Source organism: Sebastes umbrosus, chromosome 5 (assembly GCF_015220745.1).
Source record: "Sebastes umbrosus isolate fSebUmb1 chromosome 5, fSebUmb1.pri, whole genome shotgun sequence".
Classification (NCBI taxonomy): Eukaryota; Metazoa; Chordata; class Actinopteri; order Perciformes; family Sebastidae; genus Sebastes; species Sebastes umbrosus.
Window position 1 is genome coordinate 32,095,927 of NC_051273.1, and position 26,295 is coordinate 32,122,221.

The 26,295-nt window shown below is 43.4% G+C and overlaps 2 protein-coding genes across 5 annotated transcripts in view; both read left to right on the forward strand.

Moving 5' to 3' along the window:
* crocc2 (ciliary rootlet coiled-coil, rootletin family member 2) overlaps positions 1-19,349 on the forward strand; it is a 46,139-nt gene extending 26,790 nt beyond the window's left edge. The window contains 20 exon segments of the mRNA XM_037770276.1: positions 2,626-2,819; positions 3,369-3,496; positions 3,837-4,006; positions 4,083-4,115; positions 4,117-4,263; positions 5,005-5,139; positions 5,227-5,370; positions 9,867-10,105; positions 10,212-10,371; positions 10,465-10,632; positions 12,030-12,414; positions 12,496-12,620; positions 13,890-14,010; positions 14,092-14,255; positions 14,338-14,778; positions 15,358-15,507; positions 15,595-15,795; positions 17,165-17,299; positions 18,356-18,535; positions 18,631-19,349. Of these exon segments, the coding sequence (XP_037626204.1) occupies positions 2,626-2,819; positions 3,369-3,496; positions 3,837-4,006; positions 4,083-4,115; positions 4,117-4,263; positions 5,005-5,139; positions 5,227-5,370; positions 9,867-10,105; positions 10,212-10,371; positions 10,465-10,632; positions 12,030-12,414; positions 12,496-12,620; positions 13,890-14,010; positions 14,092-14,255; positions 14,338-14,778; positions 15,358-15,507; positions 15,595-15,795; positions 17,165-17,299; positions 18,356-18,535; positions 18,631-18,714 (3,504 nt within the window). The 3' untranslated portion in view covers positions 18,715-19,349.
* A 204-nt stretch (positions 19,350-19,553) lies between these two features.
* The window catches only part of sned1 (sushi, nidogen and EGF-like domains 1), a 37,577-nt gene continuing 30,835 nt past the window's right edge, over positions 19,554-26,295 (forward strand). For 3 of the 4 annotated variants that reach the window (XR_005206983.1, XM_037770292.1, XM_037770294.1), the window contains exons 1-2: positions 19,554-19,734; positions 20,218-20,728. Coding sequence is in view for 3 of the 4 variants with exons in the window: in XM_037770292.1 (XP_037626220.1) it covers positions 20,510-20,728 (219 nt within the window). In the remaining variant the exon portion in view is untranslated. The remainder of the gene's footprint in view (positions 19,735-20,217; positions 20,729-26,295) is intronic. The other variant, XM_037770293.1, reaches the window with a different exon arrangement.

Consider the following 26,295-nt stretch of genomic DNA (forward strand, 5'->3'; position numbering starts at 1 on the left):
TGTGTTTGCTAAATATGAAGTTGAAGCCTGCAGCCGGTTAGTTTAGCTTAGCATAAAAGACCTAACAGCAGCTCTATAGCTCACCAATTCACACGTCATTCCTTGTTTGTTTAAACTGTACACTAACAGTAATGTAAGGATGACCGGTTGTGGTTTTACGAGGGGTTACATGTTGGAACTATTTCGTGGCCGGTGCAGTTTTGTTGTCACAGGGAGGTTGCCAGGCAAGCAGAAGGAAGTCACTGGGCAGGCCAAAAAATAGTTCCTGTACGTAACCCCTTGTAAAATCACAACTTGTTGTTTTTACTCTTTGGTTTTTGTACGGAGTAAAGTAAACAAAGATACAACATGTTAATTAATGAGCTTTAGAGATGCCTTTAGGCTGAATTTCCTTTGGATAGAGCCAGCTGTTTCCACATGCTTCCAGTCTTAAAGCAGCAGTGGGTAGAAATGGAGCAAATATGATTAAAAAAAGTTATTTTCATAAAACGGTCACTATATCCCGACAGTAGTGCATGAGACAGGTAATCTGAAAAAAATCATGTGCCTCTGTGTCCTCCGGTGTCCTCCAGTGCTCTTAATGGCATCTGCAAGATTTCACAGACCGAAGGAAAACAACCAATCAGAGCTGATCTGGCGTCTGCCGTCCAGCTGTAGTCTATGAGAGCTGGCTGTCAATCACTCGCGAAGTCCAATCAAACGGTCAAACTAGGCAGCGCTGATCAAATATGAATTAATATTCTGTTACTGTAATGCCTATTTCTCACCTCAAATGTTTCAGAAACATCTTGTTGTGTACTGTTTATCTGTAAAATGAGAAAGTTTGTGGCCCGGCAGCCATGTTGAGAACAGTTGAGGAAATACCAAGCACCGCCCACCAGCCGGAGCACAGCCAATAGGAACGCTCTCTCTCTGAAATGACCTGTGATTGGCCAAAGTCTCCCGTGACGAGCTAGATTTTTTAAAGCCTGAAAGCAGAGCCATGAGGAATTGTAGAGGTCTAGTTTTCTCTCAGAACACTTGAATTACAATATGCTGAAAAGTTATTACGGAATTTTCGCCCAATGATGCCAAAAATATACTGCCTACTGAAGCTTAAATGTTAAGCTAATCACCTCCTGGCTCCAGCTTCATATTTAGCGTACAGATGTTAGAGTGGTATCGATCTTCTCATCTAACCTACCAGCGAGAAAGCAAAAAAGTGTATTTCCCCAAAATGTTGAAATAGTCCTTTAGAACAGTAGTTTTCAAAGTGGGGTCCGGGGACCCCCGAGGGGTCCTTGAGGGGGTTCTAGGGAGTCTCCAGCAAAAAAAGGGAATCATTTATTTTCACTATGATTCCATCCATAAGTAAGACAATGACAGAATGTAGGACTATTTTGGTCATGGGCTTCATACACTTTCTGTAATAAAACATCTTAAAGCAAAGATTTGATCAAATGGGTATCCATGGTTTAATTTGGGAACCACTGCTTTAAATGACACTGAAATCTGTCGACTGTCAATGCCTCAAGTAATGTTTTTCTTTGACCTTTTAAACCATTTGCAACTCTATTTTTCACTTGCCCGGTTGGGCAATCTTGGAAGAATCCAAGATTGGTCAAAAATGTACTTGTCCAAAGACAATTTTTACTTGCACCTATACAAATTGTTTTATTTATTAGCGGTTATCAAATAACAACAAAGACCAAAGTTATTTGTCATGTTTACACTTTATTTAGGTAAATTAATCTGAAGTTTCGTCCATATCCTCTAACTCCACCCAACTAAACTCCTGTTTCCAGGATAATTGAAATGCTTGCTTGCACTTCATCTCATAAACTTTGTCTTTACCCGCCACCAAATTCTTGCGAGTGCCCGATCGGTACTGTGCATGTGCAACTCTCAACAGATATGGGAAGGAAGCGAGATGGCTCACTCCATCTCCGGAAAGAACTATGTGTTTCATTCTTTTTTACCACTTGCCTAGTCAGACAAGTGAGTTGCTAGATTCAGTAGCCCAACGTGGCATTTTACTTACCCCAGCTATCAAGTTTGCGTTCAAGTGTTCAAGTTGAATCCCAGGACAATCTTCTCCTCAGTACTTTCATACAATAATGTGTTGAGTTTAATAAATGCTGAATAAAACTCAGCAAGTTCCGCATCAACTGCACATGTTCCCTGTTCATTATTTTTCTTGCTAGATATAGCTCCTGTGGTGTGTCATAGTGATTTAAGTGGTAACTGGAAAAAAAATCGTAACCCCCACTAATCATTTATGTTTTGCTTCAGGCGGTGCATTTGTTATGGCCCTGCAGTTCCTACACACTGTCATGAATCGCTTAACGTTTGTTTAATTTATGCTTCATAACAGCAAAACGAGGGGTAGAGTTCAATGTTAGTACAGCAAAAGTAGCTGCATGAAATGTAGAGGTTGGGTGGTTCACTCTCAATCCAACAGATTCACAATACCGACCGTGTTCCTTCTGCTGCTCATGAACAATTTGTTACACAGTTATGAGAATATAGATATGAAGTGTGTATACTATAGTTTGAATGCAGTCTTTATTTTGTCAACTTGAAGCAAAAATTATGAATTCATTACTTCGTGGCATTTTTTTTAAATTTGTGTTTGTCGGTGTTCAGGTCAACAGGCGGTTGAAGACTGTGTCAGAAGAGCTGTGTGCGTGCAGGAAGGAGATCGAGACGCAGACCACAGCCCTAAAGAGAGCTACCCATGACAGGGAGGAGCTGGCCAAGGCCAGGGCCACTCTGGATGTCAAGCTAAACTCTGCTGACCGAAAGGCCTGTGGTCTCACGCAGGAGCTGGTTGCACTTAGGTTTGTGTGTGTTTGTGCATTTGTGTATGTGTGTGTGCGCGTGTGTTTGTTTGTGTGGTCTGACCTCTGAAATGCTCGGGACCAATTTCAGATTTATAACTAGTTTTCCCAGGTTGTTTTCTGCAGTTGTATTCAGCATACAGTAAAATAGTTTCTGTCATCATTGGTTTAGGTCAGGGTCAGGGTTGGGGTTAGGCATATATCGGTTATGGATATGGTTAAGGTTAAGGTTAAGAGTGTAAGGAATGAATGTTAGTCAGTAAATCTCCTCGAAAGCATCATAAACAACCCAGTTTGTGTGTGTGTGTGTGTGTGTGTGTGTGTGTTTGTTTAGTCAGACCAACTGCCAATGTGTATTTAAGATTTTTGACTTTTAAGCAAATCTTACTTTCTAAAGCACAGCAAGTCACATGTAACAAGAGTCTTTAAGTAACATGGTTTTATTTGGAAACTATGCTCATGATGGATCATTGGATTTTATGACCTACACCTAGTGGTTCAAAGGTGTTTTTTCTTCAGAGCTCAAACCACTTTACCGCTGTGTTCCAGAGCCGAGAAGGAGTCCCTGGAGACGGCTCTGTTCGAGAGCCAGGAGCTTGCCTCGTCTCTGGAGGCCGAGCGCACCAGGACTGAGGGGGAGAGGCGCAGCCTACTCCTGGCTAACGAGGCCTTGACGCGTGAGTAGCCCCCTCCCTCAGAGACCCCGCTGTCCTCCGTGCCAAGCCCCCTGGCCATGAAGCCTTTCCAACAGCCCACTAGAGATCCATATTTCAGCTCTGAGCTCTGCAACAGCTGGGCTGCGGGATCACTGGGGCTGCTTTCTCAGCTGACCAGGGTCCCACCACTCCGCACAAACACACATGGATCAGATAAGTCGTGTTAAGCTAGCATGTTCCACATAAAGACATGGATGAGTATCCCCTATAAATAAAACTGTGAATAGAATCTCGCTGATCCTGAGTGTGTCCATCTAATAATTGAGTGGGATTTTGATAGAGATTGGATACATCTGTCCAGGCGATGCTGCTCGGATGCGTGTGGATGCCGAACGCCAGTTTGCGCAAGCTGCACAGGAGCGGAGTAAGCTGGAGGAGCAGCTGGCACAGGTGGAGAGGGATGCCCTGCTGAACCTGAACAAAAAAGAACAGATTCACAGAGAGCAGCTTGAAGCTGAACGCCGGCAAAAGGTCCAGTAAGACTCGCATAGCTAAGTTGGCTTAATGAAATTTAAATCGGATGCTTTAGCTATCTATTAACTAACAGGAACAACAGTGTGCGGAGCTGACAGTTCAGCTGGGAGCAGGCGGAGGAGCAGCTGCGTAGACAGTGTGAGGAATGGCGTGCGCGCAGCCAGAAGGAGCTGCAGCAGGTGCAAGAGGAGCTGGCCGGGCTGCAGCAGGACTTCAACCAAAGACTCCTGCAGGCTGAGAGTGAAAAGCAGCAGGTGTGTGAGGTGGTCTTCATAGGTTTGTTATGATTGTTTATGAACCTTAAAATTTAGAGTGGAGTATTTTAGGATCGGCCAAGAATTGCCTCATAACCATAACATCCCAAGTTTTGTCTTCACAGTTGCCAGTGTATGTCCATCAAAAGCCACATGTACTGCCAGTATCCTCATGCAAGATGCTAGGTCCATTCCTTGTCCTACAGTGGAAGTTTATCTAAGCACGATAGCTCCTGTGTGTCCATGTCCCCAGTTTTTTAATGCGTCCGCGCCGGCGAGTGCCGTGGCTGGAGGCATTATGTTTTCGGGCTGTCTGTCTGTCCATCTGTACCTAAGTCTCTACGTAGGTACGACATCCGTACATCTGTCCATCCGTACGTATGTATGTCCGGCCCATTCTCGTGAACGCGATACCTCAGGAACGCTTTGACGTAATTTCTTCAAATTTAGCACAAACGTCCACTTGGACTAAGTGATGAACTTCATTTCATGGTCAAAATTTGTTGGTCAAAGGTCAAGGTCACTGTGACCTCACGTACATCCCATTCTCGTGATATCTCAGGAACGCCTTGAGCAAATTTCTTCCAATTTGGCATAAACGTCCACGTGATGACATTTTGGACAGACATGGATGTAAACTGTAACTTGACTGGTTGGCGGAGGTATACAACCGCAAGGCTGTTATTCTAGTTTGTGAGTTATATTATGAATGACCCTGACCTTGCAGTCTGTCGTGTCCAGGCTTTGTCCCAGAAGGAGGCAGAGAAGGCTGCCCTCGCGGAGAAGCTAGCAGCACTGCAGCAGGACCTGGCCACGGCAGGCATGGAGCTCGAGTGCACGCAGAGGGAGGCACTTAGCAAACAGGAGCAGGAAAAGGTAAAAATATGGCAGGGTCACACTGGTCACTTTTCTCATTCTTTGCATATAACTCAGCTAACCAATTTGTGTACCTCTTCGTTCCAGAATATAACGGCTGTCATTCAGTCTGAGCTGCAAGACTTGAGGACTCAATTTGAGGAGTCTTTGAACTCCCATGAGAATGCCAAGAAGAGTCTAATTGAGCAGGTCAGAGAGTTGAACCAGCAGAGAGAACATGTACAACAGGAGGTGAGAACCTTTAAAAACGTCAGCTCTTTTTTTTTTCTAAAGGTGCTCTATTCGTTATCCAGAGCATTAATATAGCATCACAACTATTGTCTCTGTAAAGATATAGAGGAGTAATGTCTACATGAGCAGAGAATGAAGTTGCTCTTGTAATCAGGGCTTCTCCTTCCTTTGTTGACATATCCGGGCCAGCTGCATTAGCTTTTAGCGCATGTTCGTGCATGTGAACGTGTCCTACTGGCTAGCTCACGGCTGGCACTACTGTGCACTGCTCTCATATGACGGTCACAGCTGGACGGCGCTGTCGTGGAAGCGTAGCAGCCACCCTTCGGTTCCCCCCAGGTTAGCACTGTTAGCTACGAGCTGCCGGCTCCATGGATGCATAAAGAGAACTGCGTTGGAAGTGGACTCCCGTTCATTCCTTTGAGAGTTACTCAGTGGTGCATGAAGCCAAAATGGCTCGACTGCCGAGTGATGAAGTACCCAGATCTTACAACGTCTTCCGCATCCATTGGGCCCATAGAGTAGGCGCAGTAGCCGTTCCTTTAACCTCGCCTCCCAGCCCTCGGTCCATCCTCGGTCTGAGGCTCATTCAAATGAACGGAGGAAGGAGAATAAATCTGGATTCAGCTGTTAGTGCATTTTACAACTTTTAGGACCTAATGATTTAAATAAGGGATATTCAAGTGTTCGTACTGGGAAGTTGATTTATGTAAAAAAAAAATGAATCCGTTGTTTTACAGACATCTCTTTCCCAATGTACGTCTATGGTGAAAAGTCTTTTTGGGCCACTACGGAAATTTGCTTCAAAGCCAAGCGCACTTCCTGGGGGCTCAGCTGTCGCCATGTTGAGAGCCGTGCGGAGGCAATAGAAGTGCTCCCAATCTTGCATTTAGCACCTTTAAACAGAAATATCATGGTCTTCAGTGGCACTAATGTATGATAATATCTGCTCCGTTGATGACTCATACAGGACTAATGTCTTAATGTCGTGAATGGATGTTGGCAGGTAAATATAAAGCAATTCATAGAATATATAGGGTGGATGTCTCCAGAGGTGGTTTGTGCAGTAGGATCACAGAAATGGATAGGAAATTACAGGCCTGTTTGGCTTGGCATAGGATGGGAGACCTCAGATCTGCTTCTAGCGTGAGAGGGAGTTTGCACCAATTAGTAACAGTGTGAGGGAGAGCCATTTACCATAGGCCGCTGTTGACATTGGCAGATGCCACAGAGCTTTACTAGCATCAGGGTGCCATCAGGTGCAGAGTGCACAGGGCCAAATCCTACAAGGAGAGGTGGTGTCCAATCTTAAGACTCCCTCTCTGTGTCTTTTTCCTGTCCAGTCCACTGGAGGAAAATTTTGTTCCATTGACCTTAATATAAACATAAAAGCGCAATTAGAATCTAAAATTTTGGCTTAATGACATACCTCCCAGAGCCAAATGAGAGCTGTAAATCTCATCTCTCGGGGTTGCTCGAGGTCAGGTTTGCAGCCACAGGGTCGCTGGGCGTTTTAGTGAAAACAAGCTCACAGTCACCTCATTAAGATGTAAGTGCAGAGTTGTAAGGGCCTCACCATGCCGTGATTTAAAAGCCTCGTTTCCCTGGAAAAGGGGATTGTTTATCTGTGTGGGACTTTTTGGGTTTCAATGAAAAAAGCGAAAATGAGGATCATCCTGTCTTCGCTCTGTCTCCTTAGTCTTGTCAAAGTATAGTGAATGAGGTTGTGTGGAGCCAGAGCAGAATAGTTTTGAGGTTTGGACGGCCCTCCCCACAATATATCAAGTCAAGCTTCAGCGACACTGTCATATTTGGCCGCCACCCCTGCTCGTTTTCCTTGTTTGATTATTTTCACTAATCCCATCGCAGGATTCTCATGTCAGGCAGTGACAAAGCAGGAGTGAGAGCGTGTGACGGAGAGCTAGTGAGCATGGAAGAGGAAGAAAGCAAGGGGAGAGAGAGAACGAAGAGGGTGGAGAGGATACGGTCCCTGGTACCATAATACGAAATCAAAGTTTGAGTTAACCCCTTGTGTAAATAAGCCAGTAGGGGAGTGTTTATTTTCTCCCTTGCAGCAGCGAGAGGCTGGCTCCACTGGGACTCTAGGTCCCCCTCTCCCATCCACATAACACAACACTGCTGCCCTCATATTCCCTGCCCTTCTCCTCCGCAACCATCCCCCAGCCCCAAAAAGAAAAAAAAAAATCTGATAAAATAAAGTATAATTGGCAAGATCAGCACTGGCTTGTTTTTTCTCACATTAGACTTTATGAGAAAGAACCATCTTGTGTGGCCTCTCTGAACATAACACTACTCCTCCTCCTCATCCTGCTCCTCATCCTCCCTCTCGCACCCCTCCTCCACCACGACCACCAGCCCCGGAGGTGGGGGGGGGAGTGGCTGCTGTTTATCATGTTGCTCTCTGTGGATTCTTTACACTGCGAGCCACAGTAAGGAGATGGGGAGAGACAGCACCTGGCTACAGGCCCAACTGGCTCCTATCCATGCCCAGATAAGCTCTGTCCTCCCCATTTCTCTCGCTACACACAACATGCTGCCATAAAACTGAATATAGGTCGTACAGAGTCTTGAGATTGTGCACATGGCACTTAAAATAGGAGACGTGGAGGTTTCAAACAATGAATGCATTATCTGATCCAAAATCAGTCTTACGGTATGCAGAAGGATTTTTCCTTTTCGATTTTGATGATTACATACATGTGTTTGAGCTTTTGATGTTCTGTAGATAACAGCCCCATAGAAGATTTTGATGGATTTTGAGAACATAAAGACTTTTGTGTGTGTTAGGTTATTGCGTTTATATTGAAAACAGGCAAGTTTTAAAAGCAGTTCAAGGCTTATTTTTAAAGTCCTTATTAACTCTTCAATAAACTATGTTTATATCGATATAAAATTTACTAGTGCAGTGCCCGTTCGGAGCGCGTGCCCATCCGGAACGGGACAATTGCTTGGTTTCCAAAACTACTGCTTGCAGCGTTATCAAGAACTGCTTGCACCCGCCAAGTGTGAAGCTGATTGGATGAACAGATCTCGAGATGGGCGGTCATATTGACAAACACACACAGACAGACAGTGAGTACTTCCTTAATACATAGATGATGCTGCTACAGCGCCGCCTATTGGCCAAATGGCACCGAATTTGCCATGGTCACTCAGTCATCATATCTACACATCACAATAACATAAAGCGTTCAGGAGATAAGACGTTTTTGTAATATAAGCCCTGCCCACAGCGTTTGAGCTCATTTTGAGGGCCAGCTATAGCAAAACTGCATGGAACATCAACAATTCAAAAAAGTATGTTATTCCGGCTTGGTCGAGAGATGTTCTGTACCAAATTTGGTAACAATTACTCTAAAATTGTAGGAGGTGTTGCAAAAAAAAAACAGATTTGGACACAATAGAGTGCCACAGGAATGAGTCCAAAAATCCGGGATTGAGTTAGCATTTTAGAACTTCCGGTTCCCTCGTCTAAAGGTCAATGTTTTTTTCGAATGGGTTTTTAGTTAGATGCCTGAAACAAGGAAGAGATTTTAACGTTTTGTTCTACAATATAAAAAAACGTTAATAAATACCACACTCGGGAATTCTGAAGCTTTTGCGTGTCTTCAAAAAGGCGATGCTAACAAGTGGCTAAATGACACTACTAAACGTCATCACACCCACTCGTCCACCCTTACAGCCTCGTTGTGTATACTCACATTCATGTGAGCGGGTTTGTAGTTGGTTTATAGCCTAACGTTATCTTTTTACGTCTGGCGATTGCATTTACGCTTCAGAAATCATAAAATTGGTGTTCATTCGTGGAGATTACCTTGCTGAACAAAACGTGTAAGTATCCTAAACGTTTGTTTGCCACAGAGCTTATTTTCTGCTATAATCCAAAACCCAATAGAAAAATACCATTGGCTTTTTGTCGAGGGAAACCAGGGCGATGACGATAACTTCCTGGCTGGCTTACAAAAATATGTCATCCCTGGAGCACTCTTCAAAGTTGTGGAAAATCATTCTAGAAGCAAATGGGCGTGGCTTATATGGATAGATTCATCTAGACCGAAAAAAAGGGAAAAATCAAATTTAGTTTCTGAGAGTTAAAGTTCAGAAGTTACAGGCCAGCCAAAACATAAAGTTCATGGTTATAGCGCCACCATCTGGTTAAATTGCACCACATTCGACACTGCACTCCCTTGGGTCCCCAGCAATACACCCGCCAAGTGTGAAGTAGATAAATGAGCAGTTCTCGAGATATGCAAAGGACATACCGACAGAAAGACAGATGGAGATTCCTTGCTTTATAGTCAGATATCAACAGATAAATTCTAAATTGGGTTGACAACCAATCAAGAAACCAAGAACAAGAAAAAAACGTATCTATTAACCTCATGAATAAGTGGTTTACGGTTTATCCTTAAGACTTCCTAGTTTATCCTCATTGACATATCGTGCCTTTCATTCTCCATAATCTGGACACGAAGTTGGAGGGCCTTCGTCGGCAGCTGCAGGAGGCAGAGGACGGACTTATTAAAGGGCAAAGGGAGCTTATTGAGGCCCACAGAGAGCTCCAGGACTGTGCTCAGGAGCGGGACAAGCAACGGAAAGAAGCTCTGGACCTGAGAAGGCTCCTGGGTGACGAGACCAGAGAGAAAGAGGCTATCCAAGCCTCTAATCAGGAGTTAAGAGCTTTTATCAAGAGAGCAGAGACTGACAACAGCAGGTACGGCTGTACCTTTGGAACTGCAAATTTCCCTTAATTTTTGTAGTTTCTCAAGCAGCAATGGATATTTTGTCCATCTTGTTACCTTTAAACATATCTTGACTAGCTTGAGACGAGCCGTGGAGGAGATGGAGCAGAAAGTGTCTGTCTCAGAGGAATGCAGGAGCTCGATGCACCAAGAGGCAACCACTCTACGGAGCGGTATGAGAGAGCTGGAGAAGTCTCGCCTGCAGGCACGCAGAGATCTGCAGGAGCTGCGCAGACAGGTGATGACTATTATTGAGGTAACTGCTTTCCATCTGATTTATTTTCAATAAAGGATTACCTTCAAGTAGTATGTGCTATGTTAACATGAGCAGGTAAAGGTCCTCGAAGGCGTGAACAGCGGTCAGAAGCAGGAGCTGCGGGAGCTGCAGGCCCGGGTGTGTCAGGAGGAGCAGAAGGAGGAGGAGGCGCGTCGCGAGGCGTTCGCTCTCAAGCAGAGAGTGCTGGAGTGCGAGGCTGGCAGAGAGGCAGCACTGAATGAGGTAGAAGGCCTCCGGGAATTAGTCTGTTAACAACATGCTAGAGCAAACTTTCCACCTTTGCATACATACTTGAAGGATACCTGCCACACTCATGCAGAGACAGAAAACGTGAACGATAACACACTGTATGTTCTACTGTAACTAGTGATGGGTTGTCTTGAGTTTTACTTTGAAATATTTTGTGAATAGAGCTGAACAGCAGTTTATTACAGATATCATTACAAACTACCAGAAATGAAAAAAACATATATATATATATATAATGTTAGTATGTGCTTTGATTAACAGTGTGGCAGGAAATTAAGGCTTTCTATTCTATAAAAAAAAAAAAATGTTTTAACCTTTTCTGTCTCATAACCCCATTCTTGGGGTCCCCGGATTCTCATGACCGCAGCAGGCAGTGTTGTCAAGTGAATGTACACCATCGAAGCAACTCTAAATGGATTCCTCATTATTATGATCTATTTGAAGTCTGGCTAATGCATCTTTTTTCAAACTGAATATAACAAATATCTAAATGTCAGTCTTTGAAATATGCTGTGACCTTGTCTGCAGAGCAAGCGTCTCAGAAGCTTTGCTATAAAGGCATAAAGAAAGGTCACATGTCAGTCATGACTCTTGTACCCCTTAACCTCTTATGATGCAGTTTAGAAACCTTATCAGTGAACCTGACAAGCTTGTCAGCTCAAAGCACATTAACCCTTTACAGAAACCATGTCCCTATTATTTACACAGTTAAGTGTTGGTCTCTAGATAACACCCAGGAATCACGCTGTAGTGTTGTTAAACGCTGTTTTTTCATTGCTGTACTGTAGTTAGATCGATGTTTAGCCTGTTGGCAATTCTTCTGCAAACCAAACTCTCTTAATAAAACTCTTAATAAAGTCTTAATAAAACTATCTTAATAAAACCTACCACAAAAGAATTAAAAGGTGCTAAAGTCAATATCCAGAGCATTAATATGGCAGCAAACAACTATTTGCTATGTAAAGATATAGTGGAGTAATGTCTACCTGAGCAGAGAATGAAGTCACTCTCCCTCCGTTTGTGTTGTAATCTGAGCTTCTCCTTGCTTTTTCGACAAAGCCAGCCGCACGTGCTGTTAGTACATATAGTGCATGTTAGCGTGCCCAAATGGCTAGCTCACGGACGCTGCTCTGCACTGCTCTCATATGGCGGTTACCACTGATAACATTACATAAGCAATATGTTAACAGCTGACAGACAATTCAAGGTATGAGTTGACAAGTGTGTCTTGAAATTGTAAAAGATTATAAATCCTCTGAAAGCACCCCAGTTATGATCCGTATGCTACTTATGACATAATCCACAGTAACAAATACCTGCATGACCAGTAGAGAAATTGAGGTTTGTCTTGTGACTCTGTTCTTGTGCAGGTTTCAGGTCTGCAACGGCGTGTGGTGGAACTGGAGACGTCGGAGCGTCAGAACCGAGAGCTGCTGCAGGAAAGAGAGGCTCATCAGCAGCAGTGTGACCAGAGGAACATAGAAACCACCACCCAGCTGGAGGAAGCACTGGAAGACTCCAGGATCCAGGTCAAGGAACTCTCTGTGCAGGTTGGCTTTGCTGAAATCAAGGTCCAGGGCCTGGAGGAGCAGCTGGGCCTGGGCGATGCCAAACGCAGGGACCTGGAGCTCAAGTTGGCGGGGTTGTGTTCAGCTCTGCGCCGCACTGTTGGCATGAGCCATACAAGGCTTTCAGGCACACCTGGGTCCCGTAGACGGTCTCCCTCTCCCTGGAGAAAGTACCTGCAAGCAAAAGGTATGGCCATGCACTTTCATAATAAAATGATGCAATTTCTTGCTATAAGCAGATACATTAATACGTGTGTTCTCTGGTTAGGGGGAGACAATGAGACAGACGGATCTGTGTTGTCTCGTGGTGAAGAGGAAGAGCTGGACGTGGACTCAGTGCATACAACCCTGAGGGAATTCCAGCAGGACCTCAGGGACACACAAAGAGACAGGGTATAGACCTTTTCATTGCCATTCTTTGGTCCAAGTTTACTTCCTGTCAACTACTGCATTAAAGGAACAGTGTGTAACATTTTGGGGGATCTATTAACAGAAATGGAATATAATATTCATAACTATGTTTACATGAGTGTATAATCACCTGAAACTAAGAATCGTTGTGTTTTCGTTAGCTTAGAATGAGCTCTGCCTATCTACATAGGGAGCAGGTCCTCTTCATGGTGTCCACCATGTTGCTCCGCCATGTTTCTACAGTAGCCCAGAACGGACAAACCAAACACTAACTCTGTAGAGAGTCTTTCACATTTTTAGGTTACCTGAAGGCCACCGTAGTTCTCCAAAACGCTTGTGAAATTGTGGTAACGTGAGCCGCAGAGTTCTAAACCGTGGTACCGCCAGCCGCTGTCTGACTTCCGTTGCTCCTAAAGTAGTGTTACTATGGTAAGGATGGCTTCTGACCGAGGCGAACGGCGTTACCACGGTTTTGCACGTGGCGGTTCACTTTACCGCAGTCTTGGAAAGAGAGGAGTGAGCGGAGGGATACTCAGTTGGTTGCAAATCCTGCACACTGTCCCTTTAACAAACATTGCAACAGGAAATACAAAGGGGCCCCTTAAGAATGTTTATGTTGTCATTATGCCATCAAAGTTAACACGATAATAACGCGTTAATGCAAATCATTTTTAACGCCACTAATTTCTTTAATGCATTAATGCAATTACTAGTTTTAACTAGTTTTAAAGCTAGAGTGAAGATACTGGTATCATATGAAACTATAAAATCTAAGGAATCCATCAGTACCAACCAAACTTACGCTAAATTTTTGCCGAAAAAAGGGCTCCCTTGACCTCTGACCTCCAGATATGTGAATGAAAATGGGATCTATGGGTACCCACAAGTCTCCCCTTTACAGACATGCCCACTTTATGATAATCACATGCAGTTTTGGGGCAAGTCATAGTCAAGTCAGCACACTGACACACTGACAGCTGTTGTTGCCTGTTGGGCTGCATTTTCCCATGTTATGATTTGAGCATATTTTTTATGCTAAATACAGTACCTGTGAGGGTTTCTAGCATATTTGCCCACTCCCATGTTGACAAGAGTATTAAATACTTGACAAATCTCCCTTTAAGGTACATTTTGAACGGATAAAAAATGTGCAATTAATTTGCGACCTATCATGATTAACTATCAGTCATGCAATTAATCGTGTTTTTTGGCACTTTTTAATCTCATAAACATGTGTTATTATTCCCTCAGGATGAAGCAAAGGCTCAGGCGGTTGGTCTAAGTCAGCAGGTGGCAGAGCTCGAAGGAAGCCAGGATAAGTCAGCCGCCCAGCTGCTACATCTACAGAAGTCCTTGAAGCAATCAGAGCAGGGTAAGAAAACCAGTGGATCCTACAAAAACAGTTAATATTGATTCTGTGTAGATATACATCATATGTAACACATTGTTCCAGGAAAAAGAGAGACGGCAGACCGATTGCACCAGGCGCATACATCCCTGTCCCTGCAGGAAGAAGAAGTACGTCGTACAGAGAGGGAGAAGAGAAACCTTGAGGAGGAGGTAGCTCAATTCAGGACTAGCCTGCAAGCTGCTGAGGCTGAGTCCAGGGCACTGCAAGTATGTAAAAGACAAAGAGATCGATATGAACTAAAACAGTACAGCATCTTCAGTAACATCTGGTGTGCCAATTCCTCCACAGGACAAGTTGGAGCTCCTTCAGGGCTTAGAATCCCGTGCAAATGTGGAACAACAGAAGCTGAAGGAGTCTCTGCAAGCAGCAGAGAGCAGGGTGAGCCGACTGGAGCTCTCCCAACGCACCCTTGAAGGTGAGCTCCAGAGGGCCCAGCTCAGGGCAGCGGAGCTGGACGCAGAGGCAGGGGCGCTGCAGGAAAGACTGACGGAGCTGAGGAGGAAGCTGGGCGAGAGCGAGGACCGCGGTGCAGCGCTGAGGGTCAGCGAGGAGAGGCTGGTCGCGTCGCTGTCTCGAGCCGAGCAGCACGAGAGCCAGCTGAGAGAACAGTTACACAAACTGTCCAACACCCTCAGCGACAACAGGGGCAGCAGCGGAGCCCTGCAGGAGCAGATCACACAGCTGCAGAGGGCTCTGACTGCCAGCGAGCTGGACCGGAGGCTGCTGCAGGTACAGCAGGTTTTAAGAAAAACATTCCTGTAACATAAAACAAATCACTGCATGTTATGTTTTTTATTTGTAAGCTTTCCCCCCCTCTCTCAACATAAGGATGTTTGATTGAAACTTCAAAATAAGATGAACAGCCATGCCTCCATTGCTGTGCTTTGATTTACAGTGCAGCTATGTAACCCTCTCAGCTCCAGGCTGAGCAGTTTTTATTTACATTTTGCCTTCTGTGGTTTTCCTGAAGGACCTCAAAGACCGAGCAATAAAATGCTCAGGCAAGCTCATTAATTCTCCAAGAGCTTCTCAGGAGAGCTTTCCGGTCTTCGTTTGGGACTGCACTTTAAAGATACTGAGCAAACAAAAACATGACATGCTTGGTATAAATCTCTTGATTTGTTCAAATGCTGTCAGGTCATTGCAGTAAAAAGCGCGAGCAAAACACTTCCCTGCAACGTTCAACAATATGTCAAGGACTGTAAAAAGACACCGAATATAAAGGAAGGGGAGGAATATAGGGTCAGCCTGAGTGCAAAATCATGTTTTGATGAAACTGAGTGGCTCACTGTATAGTGTATATCATAGGAACGTCTGGATAAAACACGAGATGCCCTCTCAGAAAGAAAGAGGCTGAACCATACACTAACAGACCAGATCCAGAACCTTCAACGTGCCCAAGAGGACTTGGAGCTTAAAAATTCTGAGCTGGAGAAACATAACAGGACATTGAAGGAGGTGAGTCACACTGAGGTTAAAGTGAAATCAAAGGTGTAAAAGTTTAGGCTCTATTTTGATGTACGGATGATCGACTGTGTGTCCCAGAGTCTGAAGCAGCAGCAGGAAGCTGAACTGCAGGCCCAGGGGAGCTCCCAGCAGCTGCAGCGAGAGAAGGAGGATATCCAGGACAAGGTCACTGATCTGCAGAGCTCTTTGCAGAAGCTACAGAGCGAGAGAGCAGAGATGGAGAGGGTGCTGACACGCCTTGGTAAAGACAAGTCAGCACTCAGAAAGACACTGGAGAGGGTGAGCTGACCCAATCTTCCGCACTATACTTTAGGAATAGTTCGGCATTTTGGAAAATAGGTTTATTCTCTTTCTTTATCGGTTAGACCGATAGCAGTATCGTGTCTGTATGGTAAATATGAAGCTACTGCCAAAAGAATCAGGTTTATTTCGCCAAGTATATACATACATGGAATTTGACTTCGGTTTCATGCAGCTCAGAATAGAAATAACAGAATTAAAGAATACAAAAATGAGAAAAAAAAATGTCTATATACAAGTCAAGTGTTCTGGAAGTTGGAAACAATACAAATAGTGCAAAGAAATAAATACTGGATAGATATACATGGACTGGATGAGTAGGATTTATATTTACAGTGACAGGTATGTACATATTACAAAAAAAAAATAACAACCTTTTGTTTTCTCGTGATAGTGAGTTAATTATCTATTTATCTCAAGGTAACAAAGCTTTTTTTCTTGAGATAACGACATAAAAACTAGTGATGTCGAGAAAACGGCACTAAAAAAATAGATTGAATGTCCGTTTCGGGCTTCCGTACAAAATATCAAGCTATTAGTTTATCCCTCATTTTTAGGATTAGTTCAACTAAACTTGTTGGAACTTGTCTAAATCACAGTTGCAAATACACACGGTTTTACTACTACTATAAGTACAAAAGAATTGTAATAAAAAATTGCTGCAGTGGGTTAATATGGCACTTCCATAAAGTTGGGGGACTGAGCAGAGGGAGATTTAAAAAAAAGACGATGCAGTACTTATGTAATGTAAAATCAATATATACTGTATAATATATAGCCCTCTTTTGTGGGACCCCAGAACATTAAACAGCTTTTTGTCAGGAGACTTGAAAAGTCCTGGTGCTGAATATGAGGTAAAAGATCTGAAACATATAAACGAGCCAAACCACAAAGGGCTTTAAAATGTAATTAAAAGCGTCTTAAAGTCAATTCTAAAACTGCTGGAAGCCCGCGTACGTATAGAAGCCAGGACTGAAGTAATATGTGTTTAGTGTCGGTCAGAAGCCTTGCTGCCACATTCTGGATCAAGTGAAGACGTGCAGTTGCCGGAGCATTAAGGCAAATAAATGAGCAGTTAATCCACGCAGGAGGAGCGAATTTAAATAATTAGCTGTTTCATTATAATGCAGTTTGTCATTTGCGTAATATCTTTTTGTTCCATTTTCCACATCTCCTTTGTCACACACTGTACAAAGTGATTTTGAAGTGATGGAAACATGTAGGTGGACTGTGAGAACCGAGAGGCTCTGTGCTTGGCTTCTGCTACACGCATTACAGGAAGGCACATGAGTGCAGAACAATCATGGTAAAGTCGTTCACATTATGTCACCACTCGTGTTGTCGTCAGGTGGAGATGGAGAGGCTGAGGAGGGAGGAGGAGGGGGCGGCGTCGGCAGGCAGAGAGAGGGAGCAGTTGGGACAGACAGTCCGCAGCCTGGAACAGGAGCTGGCTGAGAAGCAGGATGAGCTGCTGACTGCGCAGGTGAGATGCAGCTGGATTATAGCCAGGGATGTGAGGACAGGACCAATGATGTGGAACTATGGCGAACAGAACCTACCAAAATAAAAAATTAATAAATAAATATATGACTCGATAGATACATAAATATGCCATTAAATGTACCAAAAATTATATTAAAATACATGTAGGCATTAATTAATTGATGAACTGACAAAAATGGATTTCTGTTTTAATTTACTTCTTTATTTATTTGCCCTCTGTATTAATTCCCTTATCTATCTACTCTTCTATTTAATTTTCCATTTTATTTATTTATTTTATCAACTCTTAAATTTATTGTTACTTATTTTAAAATGTATTTATTCATTAATAAATTGTATACATTTATTTATTTATTTTATTTATTCCCTTATTTTTGCATTATTTTCCCTTTGCATTTCCCCCCTATTTATTTACCCAAACTTATTTATTTATTTATTAATTTTTGATTTTGGCAGGTTCCGTCCTCCATATGCAACAGGCTGCTACAGATATAACATATATATGAACAATTTGTGTTTATTGTCACTACCAAAATACTTTAAAATAATGAGGAGTATGTATCAATCAACTACTCTTTGCCAGGCAAGCAATAACAGTAATGTAAAATCATCATAAATACAAATGTTACTGTAACTCACGTAATATTTAAGAATATCAAAAACATTTTTTGTATGAATCTGGAACCCTCTCTAAATTCTTTGAAGGTATTATCAGCTTCAGTGATTGCACTTGCTTGCATGAAAAGCCAGATATCCCTGCACACATAATTATCAAATTGAAACTGCTACTGTTCCAATGTAATTTCAGTTTTACAGAACTTGTGTTTGATTGTTTACACCTATCAAATAAGGCTGTCTTCGACCAACGTGTGTTTTCTAGTTTATCCAACTTGCCCAGGTAAGAACTCCTGTGAGCCAGGGGTCAGGTCAGACAGAACCTCATTGTCCCCCTTCTGCTCAACCACTGATTATTACACTTACCAACCTTTATTTTACTCTACTTTCAATTCTATAAACTCATGTGAACTGTCTCCAGGCCCAGATCTCCCGGCTGGAGCACTCTCATACACAGCGCCTCCTGGAGGTGACAGCCCGCCATCACCAGGAGTTGGATTTGGACACGGATCGTCTGAGAGACAGCAGGCTTCAAGAAGAGCGGGCCTTGGAGACCAGGGAGAAGGCACATCGCCAGAGGGTCAAATGCCTGGAGGAGCAGGTAGTGTGGATCATTTGTTGGGAAGGTCTTTCTTTTGTGCGACAGGTTTATGTCTGTGTATTTTTGTGTCTACATTTTTCTTTGTTTTTATTTAGGTGCTGACTCTGAAAGAGCAGCTGGATCAGGAGACGATAAGACGACAGGCGTACTTCAATCAGATGCTACAACCCGGCGTGTAGGCAGGCAGAGACCCTGCAGTGAAGTATGTAGCACCTCTGGCTTCCTCATTCACTGTTCCTCTGGCAGCTTCCCAACAACATTATGTTACAAGCTACGTCCACATTTGGAAACAGACACACACGCACACACACACATAAAACACACTCCTAAGGCGTTTGCTCCCGCCCATGCACATATGCACACCGGATTACATTAATCTGCAGGAAAACTCAACAACAACAAACAATGAGTGTTTTGTTTATAAGTGGACTGGATGTGCCAAATTGTTTTAAGGATTTCCTCTGGCTCGCTGCAGTTGGCGTTTCTAAGTCTGTTTATGCTGTGTCATTTTTTTTCTAGGAAACAATGTGATGAAAGGTTTCCTTAGTTGGTGCTCCATTCTCCTCTTGTGATCGTTCCTGGACTCATTTGTCATATTGATCATGCACCAATTTTATATGTCACATAATCACTGTTTGTGTATACTAATGAGAATATGTATCCAAATATTTACAATAATTGTTTGCAGATTTCCCTGATGCTGTGATTAATAAGCGTCATAAAGATTCTTTAACTCGTTTATTTTATTGACTCATTCAATGATAGTGTGTGCAATAGCTGTGATTGTTTTTAATAAAGCGGGTGTATCAGAGCACATTTATACCATTTTTTCAAAATGATGTTTATTCTACTGACCGCACAGCTTTGTTATGGGAAAAAAAAGCTTTTCTGTGAACTTCGCGAAGGGCAGCGCTGCCTTTTCATGGCATGCGAGTTCTGGCGTTTGGTTCGCACCATTAAAAGCCTTTGTGGATTTAGTGTTGTGGGTGAGAGAATGACCTTCGCTCTCTGTTGCCAGTGCTGTCTTAAGTGTTTTCTTTCAGAGATCGTTGCAGACTTCCAAGGTCTGTGGGGATCGTCATTCCTTGAGAGTTTCACTGGCGAGCCGCCTGTAATCCTTCACAACCCTAAAATCTTTAGATGATATGTGTTCTTCCCTTTGATGATTAGAAACCACAACTATATTGCATCGACTGTGTGTAAGTATCTTAAAAAGCCAACTCCTTTTCCCTCTTTCTTTCATTTCAGTCCTTACTCTCACTGTACAGTGTTGCATTTTCACAACAGTGCACATGCATGTCTTCTCACTGTGTAACCTTGCATGCCTTGGTAACTGTACATAGTAGGAGTTTCACTGAAAGGGGAAAATCTTGTCAGAGTTTCTTTAAAGCAGCCCTTTGATTATCATAGATCCGCCCAGTGGTTATCCAGTTACCGGCCTCCTCTCAGCTATTGGCTGAAAGGAGCTAATTATGCAAGGTAGTGAATCCCTGTGGGGGAGGTGGGGCCAAAACTGAAAGAACTCCTTTGGCAGGCAGAATAGAGCTTTTATTGAGGATATTTCTAAGCTGACCATCAGGGACCAAATCGCTGGATTGTTCAAAAAAAAAAAAAAAAAAAAACACATCTCAGCTGAATCACGCTGCTCCCCCTCTTTCATTCCTCCCCTCGTTTCATTTCAGTGAGACGGAGTGTAGCTCCTGCAGTACCCAGCAGCAAGCAGAATGCAAGGAATCTACAGTATTCCCCTGTCTCACACAAGAAGCCCAGTTCACTACTGAAAGGACAGGAGAGAGGGGAGAAAGAGGCAGAGCCAGAGAGCAGTCAGGGGAGGATTCAGACCTGCTGTGGTTGAGAGGAGGAACGTACCGTCTTGTCCTGTTCTGCTTCTGCTCTCGTTTGCCTCAGGTGTGTGCGCTCCTCCCTCCCCTCCGCGGTGCCTGCTGTCAGCTCCATCCCTGGGTGGCTGAGGCCATGGTGTTGGTGCTGCGAGCCCTGCTGCCCTGCTTCTACACCCTGCTCTCCCTGGACCTGCTGCCTGGGGTGGAACTCGCCGTGCCCCTGGAGGACTTCTACCCCTTCGGCCAGGACAAGGGGGACTCCCAGACCAACTCTCAGGACGACGGGGGCTCCAGGCTCGTGGAGATCTCTGTTGCTTTCCCCTTCTTTGGAGACAGGCACACAGGACTCTATGTGAGTACAGAACTTTTTACTGATATATGTGTGTGTGTGTGTGTGTGTGTGTGTGTGTGCCGGCGTATATGTGTGTGCATGCACTTTGCAGTTGGCAATTGAAGCTGACATGGTGTGGATTGTATAAGAGCCTCAGGGAGACAAGATTTGGCACGCAGCCAAGTACTACATTGGAGCGCCCTTTGAGAGTTTGTATATGTTTGTGTGCGCTCACAAGCTCTGCTGTGTAACCTCATTTGTAGAATATCGTGTTTTCACCCCCCCCCCCCACGGGTAGAATCATAATCCTCCATGACATTCTCTCCACTTTACATCTGCCCTCATCGCACTCTGAGGGCTCTCAAGTGCACCGAGGGAGAGTGTTAGAGAAACTATTAGCAGAACAGTGGTAAGCCCTGTTCTAATAAGTCCACAATGAGCTGTTAAAGGAAATGACAGTTTGTGTTCTTACTGTTGCCGCGGAGCATCTGTGAGCACTTCTTTTTCAGAGAGAGTGAGGGGGGAAATATGCACGAGAGTGAGAGAGAGAGAGAGAGAGAGAAACAGTGCTCATGGGAGGAAGCTGAATGGTTTGACAAGGATTTTCGCGCACCACAGTGAAACACACTTTGATCTGCCTTTGTCATGTATTGGGTTCAGCTCCAGCGCATGGAAAGGCAGAACTCCCTTAAATCAACACCACCTGTTGTGGTTATGCATCCGAATCCCCTCCTCCTCCTCCTCCTCCTCCTCCGCCTCCTCCTCCTCGCTCTGAGCCCCGCCTGCCTCCTCCCTGCTCAAACCATGGGCAGGGGAGCCCGAGGAACCATGGCAACAATGGGCAAGGTCAAAGGTCATCTTTCTAATCTCAGCATCTGCGCCAAGGGGTGACGTCAGTCTCCCCATGAAGACATTTTTAAAACTCTTTTGCATCTACGCACAGTGCATGTACAGTGGCAGCGTTTTAGTGTTGTTATAAACTCACTCGCTTCTGTGTATCACAGTGCTGTCAATCAATTAAAATATTTAATCTTGATTAATCGCATGATTGTCCATAGTTAATCGTGATTAATCGCAAATTAATTGCACATTTTTTATCTGTTCAAAATGTACCTTAAAGGGAGATTTGTCAAGTATTTAATACTCTTATCAACATGGGAGTGGGCAAATATACTGCTTTATGCAAATGTATGTATATATTTATTACTCAATATTACAACACAAAACAATGACAAATATTGTCCAGAAACCCTCACAAGTACTGCATTAAGCATAAAACATATGCTCAAATCAGAACAAGGCAAACTGCAGCCCAACAGGCAACAACAGCTGTCAGTGTGCCAGTGTGCTGACTTGACTATGACTTGCCCAAAACTGCATGTGATTATCTTAAAGTGGGCATGTCTGTGAAGGGGAGACTCGTGGGTACCCATAGAACCCTTTTACATTCACATATCTTGAGGTCAGAGGTCAAGGGACTCCTTTGTCCTCGCCAAAACGTAAGTTAGTAAGTTTGGAGCGTTATTTAGCCTCCTTCACGAGAAGCTAGTATGACATGGTTGGTACCCATGGATTCCTTAGGTTTTCTAGGTTTAGGTAACATTAATGAGTTAAAGCAATTAGTACCGTTAAAACAAATTTAACGTTAACGTGTTATGATTATTTTATTTATTTAGTTTTTTTTGTTTTTATTATTGTTAATGTTGACAACCCTACTTTCTTCACAGTTTTGGAATGAATTCCAGCGCATCACTTCTCCTGTAATAATACCGATACACAAATTAGACAAGATGAGGCTTGTTGGTCTTAGATTCAATTATCATCTGATAGAGATTAAAATCGGAGAGCTCCACACTCTGAAATGTGCAGCGTTAGCTGTGATGTGATATCCTGCAGCTCGCCCTGCATCTCATTGGACTGCAATCCTGTAGTCACGCAAGGCATAACAGATTGTGACAGGCACTTGAAATTACAGTCACGCTCATTTGAAATGCCTCACCTGAATCCATTAAACATCTGCTGTGAAAGCACACGGACCGCATGGTGATCTCTGCCACCAGAGAGCTGCTTTGAACAGTTAATATTTCAGTCGGGGCTAAATTTGTGGGAATAGTTTGTTCCAAGCCTCTGGGCTACCTACCGCCACATGGAAGCTGGAGAGCCAAACTGATTTTAGATGGTTTTGTGGGTGCTGTCTTACTTTATTATAATAACTGAATCTGTTTAGCAATACACATACCTTGAAACTAGGGCTGTCAAAGTTAACATGATAATAACGCATTAATGCAACTTGAGATTTTTAGGTTGTAGCGGGCTCATTTTAAAGCTAGAGTGAAGATCTTGGTATCATTTGAAACTAGAAAACCTAAGGAATCCATTCGTACCAACCATTCCATACTAGCTGGTCGAGAAGGACATTTTGGTGAGGAAAAACTGGCTTGACCTCTGACCTCAAGATATGTGAATGAAAAGTCTCCCCTTTACAGACATGCCCACTTTATGATAATCACATGCAGTTTGGGGCAAGTCATAGTCAAGTCTGCACACTGACACACTGACAGCTGTTGTTGCCTGTTAGGCTTCAGTTTGCCATGTTATAATTTGAGAATATTTTGTATGTTAAATGCAGTACCTGTGAGGGTTTCTGGACAATATTTGTCATTGTTTTGTGTTGTTCATTGATTTCCAACAATAAATATGTACATACATTTGCATAAAGCAGCATATCTGCCCACTCCTATGTTGATAACAGTATTAAATACCTGACAAATCTCGCTTTAAGGTAAATTTTGAACGGATAAAAAATTAAACTGATTAATTTGCGATTAATCACGATTCAATATTTTAATTGATTGACAGTCCTACTTGAAACCCCTCACAGCAGATGCCTTTAAACCCTCAACTATCTGCCTTTGTCCCCTCCGGAAGACAGCTTATTTTTAGCAGTTGTGATCAAGAAATAATGCAGTGGATTTAAAGACTACTGCAGCCATGTGACGCTTGGTTACCAAAGTCTCTAATGTCGCATCAACAGACCCTACAAATCCCTGTACAAACACGGGTCCCCCTGACTTGGTCTTGCTCCAGTCCCACTCCTGCCTCCTGGTAACCAGGCTGTCCCTCTGTTATGGTTTGTGTCTGGGAGTTTTCACATGTTGCTGGGATCTCTCCTCCTCTGTGCCCCCCTTCCTCCCCTCCTCCCACGCCTCAGATAACATGGCAGGGGTCTTCCCCCTGGAACTGTCCAGCTGCTTTATCTGAGAAATGACCAATCACTTTAACAGAACACAGATGTATCTGCAAAGCGTCTTAGGGGCTTCCAAACAATGCAGTTTGCGGATTAACTACTCTTACGGATGGCCAGTGTAAAGAACATGAAGGAGGATGTCCAAGGTCAGAGAGGAAAGAACGCGAGTTTAAAAGCAGATGTGAGAATAGATGGTTATGATCAAAGGTATTTATTGTAGCTACATAAACGCATGGACAGTGGAAAAAACTCTTTTCTAGGCTAGCTGTATATGTTTATATGCTGAAATGTGCAATTTATAGTATTAAAATGTTCTAGATAATGTGGCGTTTGACTGTAATTAGGAATACATTTAAACAAAATTCAAATACATTTTGAAAGGACCCTGCCAAGAACGTGCTAAAGCGTAACTGCACTCTTCACAGATTGCACATCTGCAAGTGCTCATCTGCTCTTCAAAAGAGCTTCAACACTTCAGTTTGGAGCATTTTCATTCACTCACTTTCACTCACCACTATGTATGGCCCAAAGATGTGCGTATCAAGTTTTACTCTTTGTACTCCGCATGGGTGCTTTTTATATGCATGTGTGGGATGAGAGACGTGGCTGAGCGATGTTAGAAACAGTTCATCCTACACGGACAAGATATATCTGCACATACTTTAAAAAGCCTTAAAGTCTTAAAGTAAATGATGCACTTCAAAGGAACGGCTCTGCCTTTTGGGAAATACACTTATTTCTTGTGGAGAGTTAGATGAGGAGATTGATACCACTCTCATGTCTGTCTATTAACTGTGAAGCTATAGATGGTTAGCTTAGCTGAGCATAAACACTGGAAGCTTGTTTGTGTTAAAACAACAAGTTGCGGTTTCACGGGAGGGTTGTGCACCAGACTATAACTTGGCGGGGCGGGTGCAGCGACTTCCTGGAGTCTACGCTGGTTGCCTTTTAAGCCCACAGTGATGACAAGGCTCCAGGAAGTCAACGCACCCAGCCAAGAAATAGTCTGGTACCTCTTCTCATCTAACTCCCAGCAAGAAAGCAAATAAGCATACTTCCCAAAATATCAAACAAGACTTTAAGCCTAAAACTTTATTTAATGTCATGTTTTTGGTTTACCATGCTATGTTTCTTTGTGCAGCATTTTTTGAGTTTCAGGCTTTTCATACAATATTTTTAATTGGAAGTACGCTTTTTTAAAGGTGCTCAATATGATATCCAGAGCATTAATATAGCAGCAAACAACTATTTGCTATTTAAAGATATAGAGAAGTAATGTCTACCTGAGCAGAGAATGAAGTCACTCTCCCTCTGTGTGTGTTGTAATCCGAGCTTCTCCGTACTTTATTGACATAGCTGGGCCGGCTGTGCGTGCTTTTAGTGTATGTTTATGCATGTGAGCGTGCCCCACTGGCTAAATCATAAAAAACGCTCTGCACTGTTCAAATACGGCGGTTACAGCTGATAGCCATCGCAGAAGCATAGCACCCACCCTCTGGTTCCCCCCCAGGTTAACACTGTTCTGTCAGCAGTATTTCCATTGTTTTCACTATTAGCACTGTTAGCACCGTTTTCTACGAGTCACCGTGTTGAGAGCTGTGCAGAGCCAATAGATATGCTCCCAATCTCACATTTTACACCTCATAATTGTTTTAAAGTTAAACTTTCATATCTTTAAAGGTTCTAAATTCGATATCTAGATCATTAATATGGCATCAAACAATTATTGTCTATGTAAAGATATAGTGGATTAATGTATACCTGAGCAGAGAATGAAGTCTCTCTTCCTCTGTGTGTGATGTAATCCGAGCTTCTCCGTGCCATGCCGGCTATGCGTGCATTTAGTGCATGTTCGTGCATGTGAGCGTGCCCCACTGGCTAGCTGCGAGCCACTGCTCTGCATTGCCCTCATACAGTGTTACAGCTTATACAGCATTGTCGCGGAAGTGTGGCACCAGCAGTGTTACCTTTGTTTTCACTGTTAGCACTGTTATCGCCATTGGCTACGAGCCGCCGGCTCAGCTGTCGCCATGTTGAGAGCTGTGCGGAGGCAATAGAAATGGTCCCAATCTCACATTTGGCATTTTTAAACTGATCACAAATTTAGTCAGAATTGTCTTAAAGTTCAACTTTCATAACTTTAAATCCCTTGATGGTTGATGATGATGATTTTTGTCTGTAATTCTAAACTTTGTGCTTTGCAAATTCAAATTTGAGTTGAATACCTTTACAATACACCAAACCTCCACATCACTTGCACCATTGAAGTTGTATTAGAGTCATTCCACACTGTTCCAGACATGATTTATTGCCTCAATCTAAACTCTTTGGAGATAAAGGT